Source organism: Sarcophilus harrisii, chromosome 5, assembly GCF_902635505.1.
Source record: "Sarcophilus harrisii chromosome 5, mSarHar1.11, whole genome shotgun sequence".
Lineage (NCBI taxonomy): Eukaryota > Metazoa > Chordata > Mammalia > Dasyuromorphia > Dasyuridae > Sarcophilus > Sarcophilus harrisii.
Genome location: NC_045430.1, coordinates 67104436 through 67125269, shown reverse-complemented (window position 1 = coordinate 67125269; position 20834 = coordinate 67104436). Strand labels below are relative to the sequence as shown.

Genomic DNA, 20834 nt, shown 5'->3' with positions numbered 1-20834 from the left:
AGCTTTTTTTTGGTGGTGGAAAAGAACTAAAGACAAAATAAATGCCTCTCAATTGGAAATAACTAAATAAATTGTGCTACATGCATGCAATAGAATAAAATTTCTATAAGAAGCTATGAATATAATGAAAGAACAATATGACCCTGAAGAGGAGATTTCAGAACACACCTCATACTTCTCTGAATAGATGGGAAGTGCACAGATAAAACATTACATATATTTTCTTTCTTTTTTCTACTCCCTTTTAAATATATTCTTTGTAATATGAAATGTCTCTCCAAGGAGGGAGAGGAGAAAGAATATATGAACAAAATTAGATGTAAAATCAAAAGGTATCAACAAAAGTATTGTTTTTAAAAATATTTTTAACCATGTAAAAAAATCCAGATGAATACACACACATATGTATGTATATCTAGCTATTGAGATAGGAACTAACAAGTAAAGATATACAATAGTAATCTCGGCTAGCTTCTCTAATATATGTTAGGGTGTACATGCCCTATTTCCAGTTAAATCTTTCCTAGTTTTTTCTTTTTTACAGAAAGGCATTCATTAGGAATTAATATATAATCTGATCTGGAAATGGAAACATGCTATCCCAAAGAACAATCTTTTGCAGTAGTATGTAAAAGCATCTTCTTTGGAGAAAGCTTTGGCACTTCTCAGACTCCATAGGAACATCTGCAAATAGGAAGGGGTTTTCTCAGTACTCCATATTATTATTTTTTCATCAGTAAGAAGAGATTAGCAGGCATTGGACAGGAGTTAAATTATGCACGAAAAAGATGAAGTCTTATATGGAATGATTTGGATATCTTTACATAGAGAAAATATGAGTAATTGGGAGAGACTTGGAAGGGCTCCTTGCAAGGCTAAATTTGAGCTAAGTCTTGAAGAAAGTCAGAAGAATAAAGTGGAAGATGATTGGAAAGGTAGGAAGAGGTTAGGCTGTGGAAGGCTTTTAAAAATCAAAGAAAGAATCTCATATTTGATCTTATAAAGAGGGAATCATAGGAGTCTATTGATTAGAAGGCTGACATAGTCACACACATATAAACATCTATCTATCTATCTGTCTATCCATCTATCTAACTATCTATCTATCTATCTACCTACCTACTACCTATCTATCTATTTAATTTTGGGTCTATAAAACTTTGAAAGTTAGAAGGAGCGAGGATTGAAATGGGCAGAAACTTGAGGAAGGGAAACTGACCAGAAAGGTATTTTAATATTCTAGGCATGAGATGAGGAGGACCCATAGGAGGATGTTGGCAGTTGACAGAGAAGAGAAGAGGATAGTAAATCTTGCAAAAGTAGAATAAACAGGACCTAGCAAAATATTAACACGAGAATGAAGAGTTTAGAATAACATTAAAGATGCTTTAGTTTGCATTTTGCTATCACTTATTTGAAGCATTTATTTTTCTATATGGCTATTGATTGCTTAAATTTATTCCTCTAAAAACTATTTATTCATATAATTAGAGTTTTTATTAACTTAGGAGTAGCTGTTAGTCCAATAATTTTTAATTAATTCGTTATATATCTTGGAATTGTGACATGTATGAAAGAAATTTGCTGTTTTTCTTTTAAGTTAAATTATACTGCTTTTGTTGATGGAAGAAAAGAAAAAAAAACTTTTATGTTATATAGCTAACAAGACATGTCCAGATCATCTAGGAGGAAAGCATCCACATTGGTCATGCTGAGGATCTGCTTTTGGGAGATCTTCGGTAGTTCCTTAGCATGTTTTCCATTGGCTGTGTTTGTTTTTAATTATACCTAATGGAGGCATAATGCATCCATGACTGGAAAGAGACAAAGTAATTATGCATGGGCACTATGAATTTATCTGGGTAGAAAAAAAGTCCCTTTTCTTCTTATGCCATATGATCCCAAGAAAAAATATATAAAATATTCAAACTATTAGAAGATCAGATAGAGATCTTAAATAATAGAAATTAATCTATATCCAAAAGAACTAACAACAACAAGAAGAAGGTGTGATCCTGATATATTGATTCACAAGAAAATTCAACAAAACTTTTAAAGAATAGTTCATATTTATATATCACATTAATCTAAAACATCAAGAAAGAAATCACCCTATCAGAATTCTTTTAGGAGACAAATATAATTCTAATATCTAAGCAGTGACTCAAAAATTACTAAACAAAATGCTATCAAATACATTATCACATTTCAAGAAATCATTCCTTGGGTAAACAGAAAATTTGAAAAGTTAGGTATGATAGGCCTTTGGAGAAAATTGAATGGAGATAGAAAAGATGTACTTTTTTCTCAGTGGTACATGGAACCTACACAAAAATTGACCATGTATTAGGGCATAAAACCCTCAAAATCAAATACAGAAAGGCAGAAATAGTAAATGCATCTTTTTGCAAATTATGAAATTACATGTAATAAAGGGTCACAGAAAAATAAACAAAAAATTAATGGAAACTAAATAATCTAATACTAAGAATGAATGGGTGAAACAAGAAATCATAGAAACAATTGAAAATTTCACCCAAGAGAATGATGATAGTAAGAGAATATATCAAAATTTAAGAGATGCAGCCAAAGCAGTTCTTAGGGAAAATTTTATGTCTCTAGAGAATAGAGAAAGACAAAATCAATGAATTGGGCATGTAATTAAAAAAAAAAACTAGAAAAAGAACAAATTTTAAGTCCCAAATTAAATACCAAACTCTGAAAATAAAAGGGGAGATGAATAAAATTGAAAGTAAAAAAAAAAAAAAACTATTGCAGTAATAAACAAAACTAACAGTTAGTTTTATGGAAAAACCCCAACAAAATAGATAAACCTTTACTTCATTTGATTAGAAAAAGGAATGAAGAAAATCAAATTGCCAGTAACAAAAATAAAAAGGGTGAACTTAACTCCAATGAAGAGAAAATTAAAGCAATAATTAGGAGGTATTTTTGCCCAAATATATGTCACTAAATCTAATAATCTAAGTATAATGGATGAATACCTATAAAAATATAGATTGCCCAGAATAACAGAAGAGGAAATAAATTATTTAAATAGTCTCATTTAGGAAAAGAAATTGGACAAGCTATTAGTGATCTCCCTAAGAAAAAATCTTCAGAATCAGATGGATATACAAATGAATTCTACCAAACAATTAAAGAAAAATTAGTTCCACAGGATAGTTTACCTCTCACACCTGTGGAAGAGAAAGGAATTTATGACCAAACAACTAGAGATCATTACTGATCACAAAATAGAAAATTTTGATTATATCAAATTGAAAAGTTTTTGTACAAACAAAACTAATACAGACAAGATTAAAAGGGAAGCAATAAACTGGGAAAATATTTTCATAGTCAAAGATTCTGATAAAGAACTCATTTCCAAAATATATAGAGAATTGACTTTAATTTATAAGAAATCAAGCCATTCTTCAATTGATAAATGGTCAAAGGATATGAACAGACAATTCTCAGGTGGAGAAATTGAAACTAGCCATATGAAAAGATGCTCCAAGTCATTATTAATCAGAGAAATGCAAATTAAGACAACTCTGAGATACCACTACACACCTGTCAGATTGGCTAGAATGACGGGGAAAGAAAATGCGGAATGTTGGAGGGAATGTGGGAAAACAGGGACACTAATATATCGTTGGTGGAATTGTGAACACATCCAGCCATTCTGGAGAACAATCTGGAACTATGCTCACAAAGTTATCAAACTGTGCATACCCTTTGATCCAGCAGTGCTACTCCTGGGCTTATATCCCAAAGAAATCATAAAGAAGGGAAAGGAATTTGTATGTGCACAAATGTTTGTGGCAGCCCTCTTTGTAGTGGCCAGAAACTGGAAACTGAGTAGATGCCCATCAATTAGAGAATGGCTGAATAAATTGTGGTATATGAATATTATGCAATATTATGGTTCGGTAAGAAATGACCAACAGGATGATTTCAGAAAGGCCTAGAGAGACTTCCATGAACTAATGCTGAGTGAAATGAGCAGGGCCAGGAGATCATTATATACTTCAACAACAATACTATATGATGATCAATTCTGATAGACCTGGCCATCTTCAGCAATGAGATGAACCAAATTAGTTCCAATGGAGCAGTAAAGAACTGAACCAGCTACACCCAGCGAAAGAACTCTGGGAGATGACTAAGAACCATTACATTGAATTCCCAATCCCTATATATTTTTGCCTGCCTGCATTTTGGATTTCCTTCACAGGCTAATCGTACAATATTTCAGAGTCCGATTCTTTTTGTACAGCAAAATAACGGTTTGGTCATGTATACTTATTGTGTATCTAATTTATACTTTAATATATTTAACATCTACTGGTCATCCTTCCATCTAGGGAAGGGGGTGGAGGGAAGGAGGGGAAAAATTGGAACAAAAGGTTTGGCAATTGTCAATGCTGTAAAATTGCCCATGCATATAACTTGTAAATAAAAAGCTATTAAAAAAAAAGAACAATTAGTTCCAATACAAGGCAAACTATTTGGAAAAATAGGGAAAGGAGCCCTGACAAATTCCTTTTATGACACAGATAGGGTGCTGATATTTAAACCAAATAGGATCAAAACGGGGAAAGACAATTATGGACCAATTTCCCTAATGAATATTGATGCAAAAATTTTAAATAAAATATTAGCAAGAGAGGACAACAAGGTATCACCGGGATAATACACCATGATCAAGTAGGATTTATATCAGGAATGCAGGGGCTGATTAAATATTAGGAAAACTATTACCATAATTGACTACATCAAAACCAAACAGAAATCATAGAATTAATCTCAATAGATGCAGAAAAAGCATTTGACAAAATTCAGCACCCATTCCTATTGAAAACACTGAAGAGCAAAGGAATAAATAGAACTTTCCTTAAAATGATCAGTAGCATCTGTCTAAAATCATCAGTAAGCATCATATGTAATGGGGATAAACTAAAAGCATTCCCAATAAGATCTGGGTGAAACAAGGTTGCCCATTATCACCATTACTATTAAATGTTGTATTAGAAATATTAGCTTTAGCAATAAGAGAAATAAAAGAAATTAAGAGAACTAGAATAAGTAATGAGGAAATAAAATTATTACTCTTTGCAGATAATATAATGGTATACTTAGAAAATCCTAGAGAATCGACTAAAAAAACTACTAGAAACAATTCACAACTTTAGCAAGGTTGCAAGATATAAAATAAATCCACATAAATCACTGCCACTTCTACATGTTACTAACCGAGTCCAGTAGCAAGAGATAGTAAAAAAAAAAAAAAAAAAAAAAAAAGTCCCATTTAAAATAACTGCAGATAATATAAAATATTTGGGAACTTATCCGGCAAGGCAAAGTCAGGAACTACATGTACACAATTATAAAACACTTTTCACACATATAAAATTAGGTCTAAACAATTGGAAGAATAACAAGTGCTTATGAGTAGGCCAAACTAATATAATCCAAACAACAATTCTACTTAAATTAATCTATTTATTCAGTGCCACGTCCAACTGCCAAGAAATTATTTAAATGAATTAGAAAAAAATAATAACAAAATTCATCTGGAAGAATAAAAGGTCAAGAATTTCAAGGAAATTAATGAAAAATGCAAATGAATGTGGCCTAGATGTACCATACCTAAACTTATATTACAAAGCAATGGTCATCAAAATCATTTGGTACTGGCTAAGAAATAGAGTAGTTGATCAGTGGAACAGGTTAGGCTCACGAAACACAACTGTCATTGACTATAGTAATCCAGTCTTTGATAAACCCAAAGATTCCAGCATCTGGGATAAGAACTCACTATTTGACAAAAATTGCTGGGGAAACTAGAAAATAGTATGGCAGAAACTAGGCAGAAACATGAAACACCCTAAACCATGATAAAATCGAAATAGGTTCATGACTTAGACATAAAGGATGATATTATAAGCAAATTAAGAGAACAAGTGATAGTCTATGTCTCAGAGTTAGAAGGAATTTATATCCAAAGAAGAACTAGAGAACAATATAAAATGCAAAATGGATAATTTTGATTATATTAAATTAAAAAATGTTTGTACAAACAAAAATAATTGCAACCAAGATTAGAAGGGAAGCAGAAAACTGGGGGTGGGGGTGGATTTTACATCCAAGGGTTCTAATAAAGACCTTATTTCTAAAAATATAGAGAAAATTGACTCAGCTTTGTAAGAGTACAAACCATTATCCAACTGATAAATGGTCAAAGGATATGAACAATTTTCAGACAAAGAAATCAAAGCCCATGTGAAAAATGCTCTACATCATTATTAATTAGAGAAATGCAAATTAAAACAATTCTGAAGTTCATTACACATCTCTAAGATTAACTTAGATGGCAGGAAAAGATAATTATAAATGTTGGAAGGGATGTAGGCAAACTGGGACACTAATGCATTGTTGGTGGAGTTGTGAACTAACCCAACCATTCTACAGAGCAATTTGGAACTATGCCAAAGAGCTATAAAACTGTGCATACCCTTTCACCCAGCAGTGCCATTATTGACTCTGTATCCCAAGGAAATCATAAAGAAAGGAAAAGGACCCACATGTGCAAAAATGTTTGTAGTAGCTCTTTTTGTGGTATAAAAGAATTGGAAAATGAGTAAATGTCAATCAATTGGGGAATGGCTGAACATGTTGTGGGACATGAAGATAATGGAATATTATTGTCATATAAAAATGATGAACTAGCTGATTTTAGAAAAGCCTGGAAAGATTTACATGAACTGATAATGAGCAACACAAGCAGAACCAGGAATACATTGTACACAATAACAGCAAGAATGTGCAATGATCAGCTATGAAAGACTAGTTCTTCTTAGCAATTCAGTAATCCAAAGCAATCCCATTAGACTTTCAACAGAAAATGTCATCTGCATCCAGAAAAAGAACTAAGGAGACTGAATAAAAATCAACACATGCTATGTTCATTTCTTTTTCTGTTTTTTTAATCTCTCCCATGATTTTTCCCTTTTGCTCTGATTTTTCTCCCCCAACATGATTCATAAAGTAATATATCTTAAAAATAAATATACTAGAAAAAGTGCTCCTAAGGAAAGTTAAAGTAGGGTAAGGATGAATATTGTTCATAGACTGTGCCAATATAATAAAGTTGATAAAATTACCAAAATCAATTTATGCTTTTTATATTCCATCAACCAAATTAATAAGGGAAAACTTTATAGAACTTGATAATATCAAAACAAAATTAATCTGGAAAAACAAGAGATCTAGAACATAAAGGGTAATAATGAAAAGAAGTTTTCATGAAGAAGGAATATGAATTCCAGATTTCAAGCTAGATTACAAAACAATCATGATCAAAACCACCTGATATTGGTTAAAGGATAGAAAACTAGATCAATAAAACAGACTAGAAAAGGGGCATTTATAAATAGCAGAATTCAACAGTCCAGTGTTTGATGAGGTAGAAAACATAAATTACCTAAGAAAAAACTGCTTATTTAATAAAAACTGTTGGGAAAATTGGAAAGTAGTCTCACAGAAGTAAGTTTTAGACTAATACCTTATATCATATTCCATAATATATTGTAAATAAATACATGACTTTAACATTAAAGATACCATTTTTTTAAATTGTGGGAAACAAATCAAATACTTCTCACATTAATTGGTAAAAAATATTATTTTAACCAAACATTTACTGAAGCAATTACAAAAGACAAAACTTTTGATTACTTGGAAAAAAAATATTACCTTCACAGTAGGCATTGTCCTCTCGAAGGGCCCGAAAACCATCCTGACAAATACATACTGCCCTGTCATTTAGATTCTGACAGACTGAATTCTCCATACAGTTATGTTTCACAGAGCAAAAATCATGACCTATAGGAAAATTAAATGACTTCAGGTAAATTTCAGAAAATCAAATGCTTCCTATTTTATGCTTTATTTAAATTTTTTTTCCTGTGATTTTTCCTTCACTACTATTCTTACCTAAAAGAAAGAGATTGTTTACTTCAATATCATTGAACTCAATGCCAAAAAATTCTACTTTATTTCCAACCCAAATTATTTTTCCTGCAAGGTTTTAGTTGAAATGTTTTCTTTGCCTTTTCTGAAAAAAAAAACAATTAGTAGATATCCTTAGCCCATTCCTATTATTAATGCATGAAACAATTCTGTCAAGTGGTCACATTATTCAATTTTGCATGGTGTATTTCTGTTAGACTGGATATCCCCTCAATTTTCAATTCTTTGCCACCATAAAAAGATCTGCTATAAATATTTTTGTGCAAAGAGGTTCTTTCCCCCCTTCTTTCATCTCTTTGTGAGGAAGAGTGGTATTGTTGGATCAGAGAGTATGCACAACTTTATAGCTCTGTGGGCATAGTTTGAAATTGCTCTACAGAATGTTTGGATTGATTGACAACTCCACCAGCAGTGTATTAGTGTCCCAGCTTTTCCACATGTCCTCCAACATTTGTCATTTTGTTTTTTTCTTTTTGTCATATTAGTTAACCTAATGGATGTGATGTGGTATCTCAGAACTGTTTTAATTTACATTTTTCTGATCTAGTGTTTCTTTTATGTGACTATAAATAGCTTTAATTTCTTCTTTTAAAAACTTTTTTCCTTTGATCATTTATCAATTGGGGAATTACTTGTATTCTGATAAATATGAATCAGTTCTCTATATATTTGAGAAATAAGGCATTTATCAAAGACATTGGCTGCAAAATTTCCCCCTTAGTTTCTGCTTTCCTTCTAATTTTAACTGCATTGATGTTGTTTGCAAACATTTAAAAATATATCAAATTGAAATTATTAATTTATATTTTAATGGCTATATCTTCTCTGATCATAAGGTAAACTGTTCCGTACTCTCCTAATTTGCTTTTGGTATCACCTTTTATGTCTAAATCATGTAAGCATTTTGACCTTATTTTAGTATATTGTGTAAGATGTTGGCCTACACTTAGTTTCTGCTACCCTGTTTTGCAGTTTTCTCAGTAGTTTTTGTCAAATAATGAGTTCTTGTCCCAGAAGTTGGAGTTTTTAGATTTATAAAAGACTAAATTATTATGGTCATTTGCTACTGTCCTTTATTACATAATCTATTCACTGATGCAGCACTCTATTTCTTAGCTAGTGTAAGAAAATTTTGATTACCACTGTATAACATAGTTTAAGATCTAGTATGTCTAGACCACATTTTTTTTGACTTTTCTTTCATTGATTTCCTTGATATTCTTAGCCTTTTGTTCTTTCAGATTTTTTCCAGATTTACCAAATTATTTTTGGGAGTTTGATTGTATGGCACTGAATAAGTAAACTTATGTAGGTAGAATTGTTATTTTTATTTTGTTGGCTCAGCCTACACAATTACACAAATAATTGATAATTTTCCCATTGTTAGATTCAACTTTATTTGTGTGAATAATGTTTTGTAATTATATTCATATAGGTCCTGAGTTTGTCTTGGCCATTAGATGCTTAAGTAAGAAAATTATATGATTTTAAACTTATTTTCTTTTTTTTAATATCTTCAAGTAAAAAAGTAAATATATTCAAGTCAATTTGTGTGAAGGCCAAAATTTTGTGACTAATGAAAACTTAACAAATCTTAGGGCTCTTTATTTTTTTTAAGAGTCAATCAGGGTTAAATGACTTGCCTGTTTGTCACACAGACAGTGTCTAGATCAAATCTGAATCAAGATCTTCCTGATTCTAGGACCAATGTTCTAGATACTGAACCACCCAGAAGCCCTAAATTTTTTGATATGAAATAAAACTAGAAGAATTTATAAATTATGATATCAACCACATAAAATTTCTCAGAATCTCTTTCTTCTGAATCAATTGTTTAGTGATCATTCTGTTATTAAATTGTAATACATAAACCAGAGAGCTATTAATGCAAGTAAAATAATTATATATTATTCACACATTTCTACATCATCTCGTATGTAGTTTTATATATGGTTTTACAGTTACTAATGCTATTCTGATTCATGTATAATAAAAGTGAAGGAAATTTATTTTATGAAGCTCAGAGTAAAGTGATTTAACTAGGATGGCTGCATATGAAATGGAAAGAACGTTGGATCTGAAATTTTAAGAGTAGGTTTGTTTATTTCAGACCTACTCTGAGTAGGTTCTTTATTTATTTCAACTAAGACTAAGGCTGGCCCCCAGGAAAACCTCCACATTTTGGCGCCCTGAACGTGGGGCTGACAGGACCATCAGCTGATTTTAGTGGAAAAGCTCCGATCCTGATTTCAGTAGAAAAGCCTCTGATCCTGATTTAAGTGGAAAAGCCTGTGATCCTGATCAAGTGGAAAAGCCTCTTCAAGCCAGAAATTAGAGTGAGTACAACAAAGAAATTTTGTTAAAAGAATTAAAGTAGAATTTCAGCTAAGATGGGACAGATCTTTAGAAAACAGCCTTCTGTTTCTGTTCAAGGAAAATGTTTAGAGAGCATTGTTAAAGTTATGGAAAGCCAAGGTTTGATTATAAATATGGAGCAGATCACTGAAGTTTTACAGACTGTTAAGAACATATGTCCTTGTTTCTCTCTGGAGAAAGATTGGGATCTGGATGAATGGAACTTAGTAGGAAAGGATCTTTGTCAATTCTGTAATAAAAATGGCCCTAACTCAATTTCTAAAGACATGTTTAATACATATAATTTAATACAACTGGCCATAAGAAGTTATTTAAGTGTTAAAATGAAAAAGAAAAAAGTCCCAACTAAACTAGGTGAGAAGCAGGAAAATTCAGATAATGGAGTTAAGTACAATCCTGAGTGTGATACTTCACAGCAAGAGGAATTAGATCATTCCCTGTCTGAGGAAGAAGAGGAAGAGAGAGAAGGAGAGATACAGTCAGCTTCTCCTGTGAAGCAGAATATGACAAGATTAGAAGAAGCATTAATTAAAGCAAAAAATAAAGGAGAAGATATATCTGATTTTATACATGCGTATCCTGTGATGGAAAAGATTGACTCTTCAGGTCAAAAAGAAAGACAATACACTCCCTTTAATTTGGAAAAACTTCCAAAAAGATTTGAAAAAGGGTTGCACTCTTTATGGGGCTACATCATCTTATGTGAAGATGTTGCTAGATAATTTGTCTTATGAAATCTTAACCCCGAATGATTGGAAATCCATAGCAAAACCATGCTTAGAACCAGGACAAAATTTGTTGTGGCTTTCAGAGTATCATGAATTATGTAGGCTTCAAGCTCAACGCAATAGGCAAACAGGAGCTATTGGACAAATCACTTTTGACCAACTAGCTGGTGAAGGTCAGTATGGAGAGAATTCAGAACAGATTTATTATCCTATAACAGCGTATGAGCAGATTTCTAAGGCTGCAATAAAAGCTTGGAATTCTCTCCCTGGACAGAAAGATGGAAATAAAGCTTTCACAAAAATAGAGCAAGGTCCCAATGAACCTTTTGCAGATTTTGTGGGACATTTGCAAACAGCTGTAATCAGAACCATTGGAGATAATGCTGCTACAGAAATAATGACGAGACATCTGGCTAAGGAAAATGCCAATGAGATTTGCAGAAGAATTATATGGGGACTAGACAAAGATGCTCTTTTAGAGGAGATCATAAGACGCTGTGCCACAGCGGGCACAAATGCTTATACCCAAACTATGATGAACATGGAAAGACAGGGTCCCTATTGGCAACGGAATTCTAGAGAAACTCGTCGATGTTTTCAGTGTGGAAAAGTTGGACATTTGAGAGCTCAATGTAGATATGGAGACAGAATGAGAAGACAGGGTGAGAGAAAACCCAAAACTCCATGTCCAAAATGCAACCAAGGCTTCCACTGGGCCTCTGAATGTAGATTGATTCAGAGAAGTGAAAGGCAAGGCTCAGCTCCTAAGTATCAATCAAAAGACAGGTGGGGCATGATAGTAGCTGAGGTTACACCCAGAGAGTCTTTAGAAATTCAAGACTCTGATGTCATCAACCAACAGAAAAGCAATCAGGATTACAGTTGGAGAAAATACAGACTTTTTAACCCAATGGAGCAGTATTCAGTGCAAACAGCTCCAATATAATTACCAGATGATAAAGAGAAATACCTCAAAACAAAGGAGAAGATTCAAGAAACATCTGATACTGAAAGAGCATGGCTGATAATGAGACTGTTAAAATAACTTTAAAATCTATTATTGGATTCTTGGCACATTAATGGACAATGGATTTCTTTGGGACTATTTCTAGGACTTATGGACAATTGTACAAATGCTCATGTTGATTCATGTTATTTGTTACATTGCTACTAGACTGTGTTATATTGATAGACAATGGGTTCCTTTTGGACTATTTTTATAACTTATGGACATGTATAATGTATATGAAAAATTGTTTACCTCAAAGCTTACAGGAATCATTGGATTCCTGGCACATGAACAAATGGACAATGTTTAAATGTGTAAATTCTCAAGTTAATTCATGTTGTTTGTTTTCTACTAGCCTGTGCTATATTACTATGTGCTTATGTAACTGTGTGTAATGCCTCCCATACTGATGGATTTATGTACACCTTGTTTCAAGTGAGCCCCTCGAGAAACCCCCTAATCTGATTTAATTTTCTATTTCCTTTGGTATGTTCATCTCCCTTCCTGAGATGTCAGGGAAGGCGTGATCACCTTTTTGGAGTTCTTACCTCCTTAAGAAGTCAAGGAGGTTATGACCACCTATGTTCTAAATCAAAAGAAAAGCGGAGATGTTGGAATCTTTTACAAAGTGGTTAAGACATTTCTTTACAAAATGTGAAGACATTAGAGTTGATTTGATCTGATTTTGGGCCAGAACTTGAAACAAGGTATTAGGTGGAACTGATTGAACAATGCTTGTGTTCATACCTTTAGAGAGCTCAAGTATCTAAGTACTCAATGGAGTTCACACGAGAGTTCAGGGCTAGTATGAGAGCTGAATTCACACCTCCCTTAGGAGCAGAGAGCACTCTGGGAGATAACCCAGAATCCCTCTCCCTCCAGAAGGCGGAGTTAACTTTTGGGAGATCACATAAATGAAGGAAGCTCTTGGAGCAAAGGAAGAATTTCTCCGGAACATCAACAGGGCTCTGAGAAAGAACACTCTGGAAGAAAAGACTACTTGCCACAGACTGGGAGATTGAGAAGCCACGAGTCGGAGCTGACTGGAGACTGAAGAAAGCAGAGGCAAGAGCCAAGGACAAAACTACAAGATCTCTTGGAGCCAGGCAGTGAGATAGGCCTCAACTAACCGGGCTAATTTTGTAAGAAGAAATAAACGTTTGCAATTTTTACCAGCTGGCTGCGATTTCGAAGTAATTATTTATTTCAACTAAGACTAAGGCTGGCCCCCAGGAAAACCTCCACAGGTTTGAATAAGTTATTGGTTTGAATCCTGATTCTTCCATTTATGACTTCTCTATCTCTGATATTCAATCTTCCTAGGTCTCAGTTGCTTCATCTGTAAACATGTTTAATTAAATGACTTCTAAAATTTCTCTGATCTCCCAATTAATAATACTATAAAACAGAAAACTTAGTTTAAAAATTGAGATCATGAAAATTGCAAATGGATTGTTCTAATAAATGTAGATTGATTGATTCATCTTGATAAGCAAAATACTTTGACTCTATTAGCACAATATTTTTGTATGCGATATTGGAAGTTACCATCCTTATTGTTATAGTGTTGAGTATCCTGACCTGATACTTGTGAGCCCAGTGTTTGAGTCTTTGATATGAAAATACAGGCCAGATTTTGGCTGCTAGGTAGTACAGTAGATAAAATTCTGAATTTGAATATTTACTAGCTTAAACACTCACTACCTGTTTGTCTTACTCAGTCACTGTTATGACCATGCTAGCACCCAGGATACCTCAGAATCAGCCGGAGTCAGGATAAGCAAAAGTCCTTAGTCTTTATTCTTGGTCTTAGATGCAGGATTGAACAGGATGGAAGCAAAATCTCCACAACCGCCTTCTCCCTTGTCTATCACCAAAGAGTGACTCTGACTAGTCTTACTCCACCCCCTGGTCCCTCCTACAATCCTTTGTATACACCAACCATTGAGCCAGCACAAATAGTGAGAAGGACCATTTTCCAAGAATATGCCCATAGAGTATTGTCCAATCAGTAGTTAGCCTGAAGTGCTCGGCAGTCCTGACCTCAGTACATCGACTCAATAGTTTCAGCCCTCTACAATGCTAGGAAAACTGGAAATCAGTATGGCAGAAATTAGGCACGGACCCACACTTAACACCACATACCAAGATAAGATCAAAATGGGTCCATGATTTAGGCATAAAGAATGAGATCATAAATAAAGTAGAGGAACATAGGATTTGTGACCAAAGATGAACTAGAGATCATTATTGATCACAAAATAGAAAATTTTGATTATATCATATTAAAAAGCCTTTGTACAAACAAAACGAATGCAAACAAAATTAGAAGGGAAGTCCACAAACTGGGAAAACATTTTTATAGTTAAAGGTTCTGATAAAGGCCTTATTTCCAAAATATATAGAGAACTGACTAATTTATAAGAAATCAAGCCATTCTCCAATTGATAAGTGGTCAAGGAATGAAACAGACAATTTTCAGATAGAAATTGAAACTAATTACCACTCATAAGTGTTCCAAATCACTATTGATCAGAGAAATGAAATTAAGACAACTCTGAGATACTACCTAACACCTGTCAGATTGGCTAAGATGACAGGAAAAAGAATGATGAATGTTGAGGATGAGGAAAACTGGGACATTGATGCATTGTTGTGGAGTTGTGAACAAATCCAACCATTCTAGAGAGCAATCTGAATGATGCCCAAAAAGTTATCAAACTGTGCATACCCTTTGATCCAGCAGTGCTACTACTGGGTTTATATCCCAAAGAAATACTAAAGAAGGGAAAGGGACCTGTATGTACCAAAATGTTTGTGGCAGCCCTGTTTGTAGTGGGTAGAAACTGGAAAATGAATGGATGCCCATCACTTGGAGAATGGTTGGGTAAATTATAGTATATGAATATTATGGAATGTTATTGTTCTGTAAGAAATGACCAGCAGGATGAATACAGAGAGGCTTGGAGAGCCTTACATGAACTGATGCTGAGTGAAATGAGCAGAACCAAGAGATCATTATATGCTGAGTGAAATGAGCAGAACCAGGAGATCATTATAGACTTCAACAACGATACTGTATGAGGATGGATTCTGATGGAAGTGGATATGTTTGACAAAGAGAAGATCTAACTCAGTTTCAATTGATCAATGATGGACAGAAGCAGCTACACTCAAAGAAAGAACCCTGGGAAATCAATGTAAACTGTTGGCATTTTTGTTTTTCCTCCCAGGTTATTTATACCTTCTGAATCCAATTCTCCCTGAGCAACAAGAGAACTGTTTGGTTGGTTCTGCACACATATATTGTATCTAGGATATACTGTAACCTATTTAACATGTATAGGACTGCTTGCCATCTGGGGGAGGGGGTGGAGGGAGGGAGGGGAAAAGTCGGAACAGAAGTGAGTGCAAGGGATAATGTTGTAAAAAATGACCCTGGCATGGGTTCTGTCAATAAAAAGTTATTAAACAAACAAAAAAAACCCAACTCATTTCTTTCTCTCAGCTTGGGGGTGGGAGGAGGGGTAAAGTAAATGCTTAACAAGCAGGTACTTAAGGAAGTACTCAAAATCCCTGAGGGTGTAAATTCTTCCCACAGTTTTCAAAACACTCCTTAAAGGCTTGTTCCTAGTTCCAAAATATATTATAAAGCAGCAGTCATCAAAACCACTGGGTACTGGCTTTTTAGCTTTTTAGTCTATTTTTTAATAGACTAGTTGATCAGTGGAATAGGTTAGGTTCCACTAATATATAATAGCAGAACCAGATCATTACATCTGGAGGAGATGTGGGGAAAATGGGACACTGATACATTGGTCAATGTTGCCAGAGGAGGAGAAGGAGGAAGAGGAGGAGGAGGAGGAAGAAGAGGAGGAGGGGAAGGAGGAAGATGAGGAGGAGGAGGAAGAAGAGGAGGAGGGGAAGGAGGAAGATGAGGAGGAGGAGGAAGAGGAGGAGGAGGAGGACATGGAGTATATAAAGCAGGGTTCTGCCTGCCGGCTACTCATTCCTTCACTGCACCAGTTAGGTGACGGATGTGTTCTCTCGGTCTGCGTTTCCCTGAAGAGATCCGTGATTTCCTGGAAAGAGTGGACTTGGATTTCACTGCACCAGGTGAGTGAGCTTCGTGTTCTCTCTGTCCTTCTTTTCCTAAGGGGATCCGTGATTTTCTGGGAACAGCGATTTCACTGCACCAGTTAGGTGAGCGACTTGTTCTCTCGGTCTCCCTTTCCCTGAGGGGATCCGTGATTTTCTGGGAACAGTGGACTTGGATTTCACTGCACCAGGTAGGTGAGCGACTTGTGCTCTCGGTCTCCCTTTCCCTGAGGGGATCCGTGATTTTCTGGGAACAGTGGACTTGGATTTCACTGCACCAGTTAGGTGAGGGGTGCGTTCTCTCGGTCTGCGTTTCCCTGAGGGGATCCGTGATTTTCTGGGAACAGTGGACTTGGATTTCATTGCAACAGGTAGGTGAGGGAAGCGTTCTCTCGGTCTCCCTTTCCCTGAGGGCATCCGTGATTTTCTGGGAACAGTGGACTTGGATTTCACTGCACCAGTTAGGTGAGCGACGCGTTCTCTCGGTCTGCGTTTCCCTGAGGGGATCCGTGATTTTCTGGGAACAGTGGACTTGGATTTCATTGCAACAGGTAGGTGAGGGAAGCGTTCTCTCGGTCTCCCTTTCCCTGAGGGCATCCGTGATTTTCTGGGAACAGTAGACTTGGATTTCACTGCACCAGTTATCAAACCGAGGGGTGAAGAGCGATCTGTAACTATGGAACCAAACCAAAACAAACAACTTCTCCTGAAGATTGTGGAATCAGCTGAGCAGCTGGACGCCCAGCTCGCAAGGGAGACAGTCCACCAAGAAGTTTTCCAGGCCCACAATACGGCCCTAAGGAGCCGACTTGAACAATTTGCCGTTCGACTCATCCTGCTGAGCCCAGGAGATTATGGTATGGCCGCAGAAGAGCTGCTGTGGAGAAAAGTGTACTATGATCTCAACACCCTCAGAAAGACCAAGGGGGCACTTATGGATTGTTGGAGCCCAGAAGATGCTTTCCAGGAGCACTTCAAAAATGGAATTAATGTCTATCATCACATTTTCTTTTCTGTGCAAGCACAGTTTGAGCTGAAATTGGAAAACTACATCTACTGGCCTTCAAGCCAGCCTATGAATCAAGCGAGGAGGGCAGGCTCTCCCTCTGTGGAAGAAATGGCCTGGGCCAGGAAGTTCTGTCATCGTTGTCTACTTCGAATTGGAGACTTGTACCACTATCTAAAGGAGTTCACGGACTCCGGAGAGAAGCAAGCTAAACTATATTACTATAGAGCTCTGTCTCTAATTCCAGAGATGGGCTTGCCCTTCATGCACCTGGCAACTCTGGCTGGAGCTAAGTTTTATTATGTCGAGGCTATGTGTTTTTATCAGTGTTGCCTCTATTCAAAAGTACCCCACGCTGGAGCCAACCTGGGTCTTGAGCAAATCTCTCTGAAAATCGAGGATGTATACAGACGGCTTCCCCGTCGTCCACTAGGAAAACTAGGTCCAGAGCAGAAGGGGCGTGAAGATGTGCAAAGGTTGCTGGTCAGCTTTGTGTATCTCCAGAGCCTCCTGAAGCCCAATGGCAGAAGACAGCCGGAGCTGGAGAGACTGTGTGAGAGGATCCTAGAGGACTTTCAGCTGTGTCTCTCCTACCTGTCCATCAAAGACGGCCAAGGGTGGGCCAGGGGACCCGGAGCAGAGCAGAAGCATGGTTCGCTCTTGCCAAATCAAGTAGTCTTCCAAATGATCATCCTCTGCCTCTTGACTCTGGAGAACTTGAAGAGAGCCAAGGCGGAACTAAGCAAGACGGCTCTCTCCTTCAGCCTGGTTTTCTTCTCTCAGATCGTGCGCCTCCTGGGCAGGAACATCCAGGCAGCGCTGCAGAGCCGCTTGGCGCCAGGGAGGGATGAAACGCCGGAGCCGGGGCCAGCTTCCTGTCTCTCAATCGCTGCCTCGGCCACGTCGCGAGTTCTCGGAGAGCGAACAGGAGCCCCGTTTCTCCATTGCACCTCCTGGCCCTGAAGACTCCTGGGAGGACAGCGAGCCGATGGAAATCTCTGAGCCAGATGTGACCTGTGACTCCCCCTGGCACTCCTACCGCGTCTTAGACGACAGTGAGCATTGGGGACGTTTCTTTCTGTTCCCTCCCCGACTCGGACAGCCGCTTCAGTGAAGGACTCAATGAAGGAGAAAGAGAAGAGGAGAGGCCCTCGGAGGAAGACGACATTTGCGGCAGCTGGACCCTTCCCAACGCCCAGACTCTGCAAAAGCGGCTGGAGATTCTCTCTGCAGAAGGGCTGCTCCCGGCTCTCCGCATCATCCTGCAGTGGCTGGTCACTGAGCCGGCTCACCGCCAGCATGCGTCTCTGCCTGTGGAGTGACCTGCCGCTGGTGCGAACCTACGCCCAGAGCCGAGGAGCTCGCCAACCCCCACCTCGGGCTGGCCCCTCGACTCCAGGAGCTGCTCCCCCACTTTGAGCGGCCAAGCCCCCCCATCTCCATGCCCCTCCTGGAGGATACCATTGTGCACACCCTGCTCCCCTTCCAGGCTGCCCACGGTAGCTTAAACTTTGAACTGGACGTGTTTCCCGTTTTCTCCAGGGAAGATGTCGCTCTCCGCGCCTGCGTCCTGCGCACATTTGGCCATTTTGCTGCCCAGCTGCCCGAGAGTCTCATCCTATTCGATTCCAGGCTGGGCCTCTTCCTTCCGAAGAGCCAGCCTCTTGGGTGGGAGACTTGGCAGAAGGCGGCGCCGCCCTGCATCCAGGAAGGCCCGGCTCAGGGGCCGCTGCAAAGACAAGTGCAGTCCCTGGAGACGTCCCTCCGGCTGCTCCGGATTCAGACGGCCCTTCCCCCTTATCTCATCGTAGACACCGTGGCTCTCTTCCAGCACCTGCCCCTCGTGAGGGAGATGGCCCAGAGCGGTAGGTTCGTCGTCATTGTCCCCAGGATCGTGATTGAAGAGTTAGACAGGAGGAAGCCGGAAGCCCCTGCCCTTTACGCCCTGAGGTTCTTGGAAGAGGAGCTGAAGCAAGGGAACAGGCGTTTTGGGTGCCAGGTCCAAGTCCGGGGCAGGTTGCTGAGGCCCAAGTTAGAAGGAGAAGACGCTCCTGCCTGGAACCTCTACAGCATCCTCTGCGGCTACCAGGAGGTGCTTCAGACTGTCGGGGAGGAAGCCGACAACGTCCGAGGGATGGTCACCATCCTCACGGCTCTGAATCTGGCGGAGGGCGCGCCCTTGTCGCCTCCCCTGAGCTCGGTGTTTGAGGCTGCTCGCAAAGCAGGGGTAGCCATTGACCATGTCCTTCCGTTCTACACTCAGTGGAAGGCCCTTAGCTGTAATTCAGAGCTCAGAGTTTCTTAGGGGGCAAGATTTCAGTCATTCGTTCCACTGAAAGAATACCCAAACCCTTCCCCCCACACCCCAAGACAAAGAAATGAGTTTTTTAAAAGTCTGCCTGATTTTCATTCATTTCCCTTCTATTTTATTTTTTGTTTGTTTTGTTTTGTTTTTGTTTGGTTTGCTTGGGTTTTTCTCTAGAGAGGGATGACTTTTCATCTGGAGTCCTTTGGAATCGTCCCGGATCTCTGCCCTGCTGAGAAGAGGCAACTTCTTCAGAATTGATCTTTAGACCAAATTGCTGCGACTGTGTACAAAGAAAGTTCTGCTGTTTCTGCTCAATCTGCTGTGCGTGGGTTCATGGAAGCCTTTCCGAGGGTTTTCTGCAATCTGTTGGTCCCCTTTGAGAATATAATGCCGTTTCGACCCAGTCACGGATCACAGCTGGAGCTGCCCGACTGATGGGCGACTCCTCCGTTTCCAATTCTTTGCTACCATAACAGAACGGTTGTAGATATGTTTGCACAAATAGATGCTTTTCCATTTTGTTTTTTATTTTTTTGGGATACATACCCGGGAATGGGTCTCCGAGTCTGTGTCAAGGGGAACACAAGCAAGATAACTCTATACATATGGATACATGTATTGAATTTAGTCTATATTTTAACATATTTAACATTGTATTGTATTGTACTGTAATATGTATTGGGCTACTAGGGAAAGGTGGGGGATGGAGGGGAAAATTTGGAACAGAAGGTTTTGTAAGTGTAATTTTGTAAAATTATAGCTTTTTATTGACAAAACATATGCATGGGTAATTTTTCAACATTGACCCGTGCAAAACTTTCTGTTCCAACTTTTCCCCTTCTTCCCCCCACCCCCTCTCCTAAATGACAGATAGTCCCATGCATAATAAATGTTAAAGTATATGTTAAATCCAATATAGGCATACATATTTACACAGTTATCTTGGTGCTCTAGAAAGATTGGACTAGAAAGAAGGTAAAAAAAAAATGGGAAGAAAAACAAAAATGCAAGGAAACAACAACAGAAATAGTGGAAATGCTATCTTATGACCTAGTTTCTGCCATACTAGTTTCCAATTTTCCCAGCAGTTTTTGTCAAATAGTGAATTCTTATCCCCAAAGCTGGGGTCTTTGGGTTTGTCAAACACCAGATTGCTGTAGTCATTGACTAATTTGTACTGTGAATTTTACCTATTCCACTGATCAACTAGTCTATTTTTTTAGCCAGCACCAAATGGTTTAGATGACTGCTGCTTTATAATATGGTTTTAGA

General features: G+C 37.7%; 1 protein-coding gene across 3 annotated transcripts in view; it reads right to left on the bottom strand.

Moving 5' to 3' along the window:
* Positions 1 to 20834, bottom strand: part of NELL2 (neural EGFL like 2) — a 179462-nt gene that overhangs the window by 48581 nt on the left and 110047 nt on the right. For all 3 annotated transcript variants that reach the window (XM_031940410.1, XM_031940412.1, XM_031940411.1), the window contains one exon: positions 7762 to 7890. In XM_031940410.1, coding sequence (XP_031796270.1) covers positions 7762 to 7890 — 129 coding nt within the window. The remainder of the gene's footprint in view (positions 1 to 7761; positions 7891 to 20834) is intronic.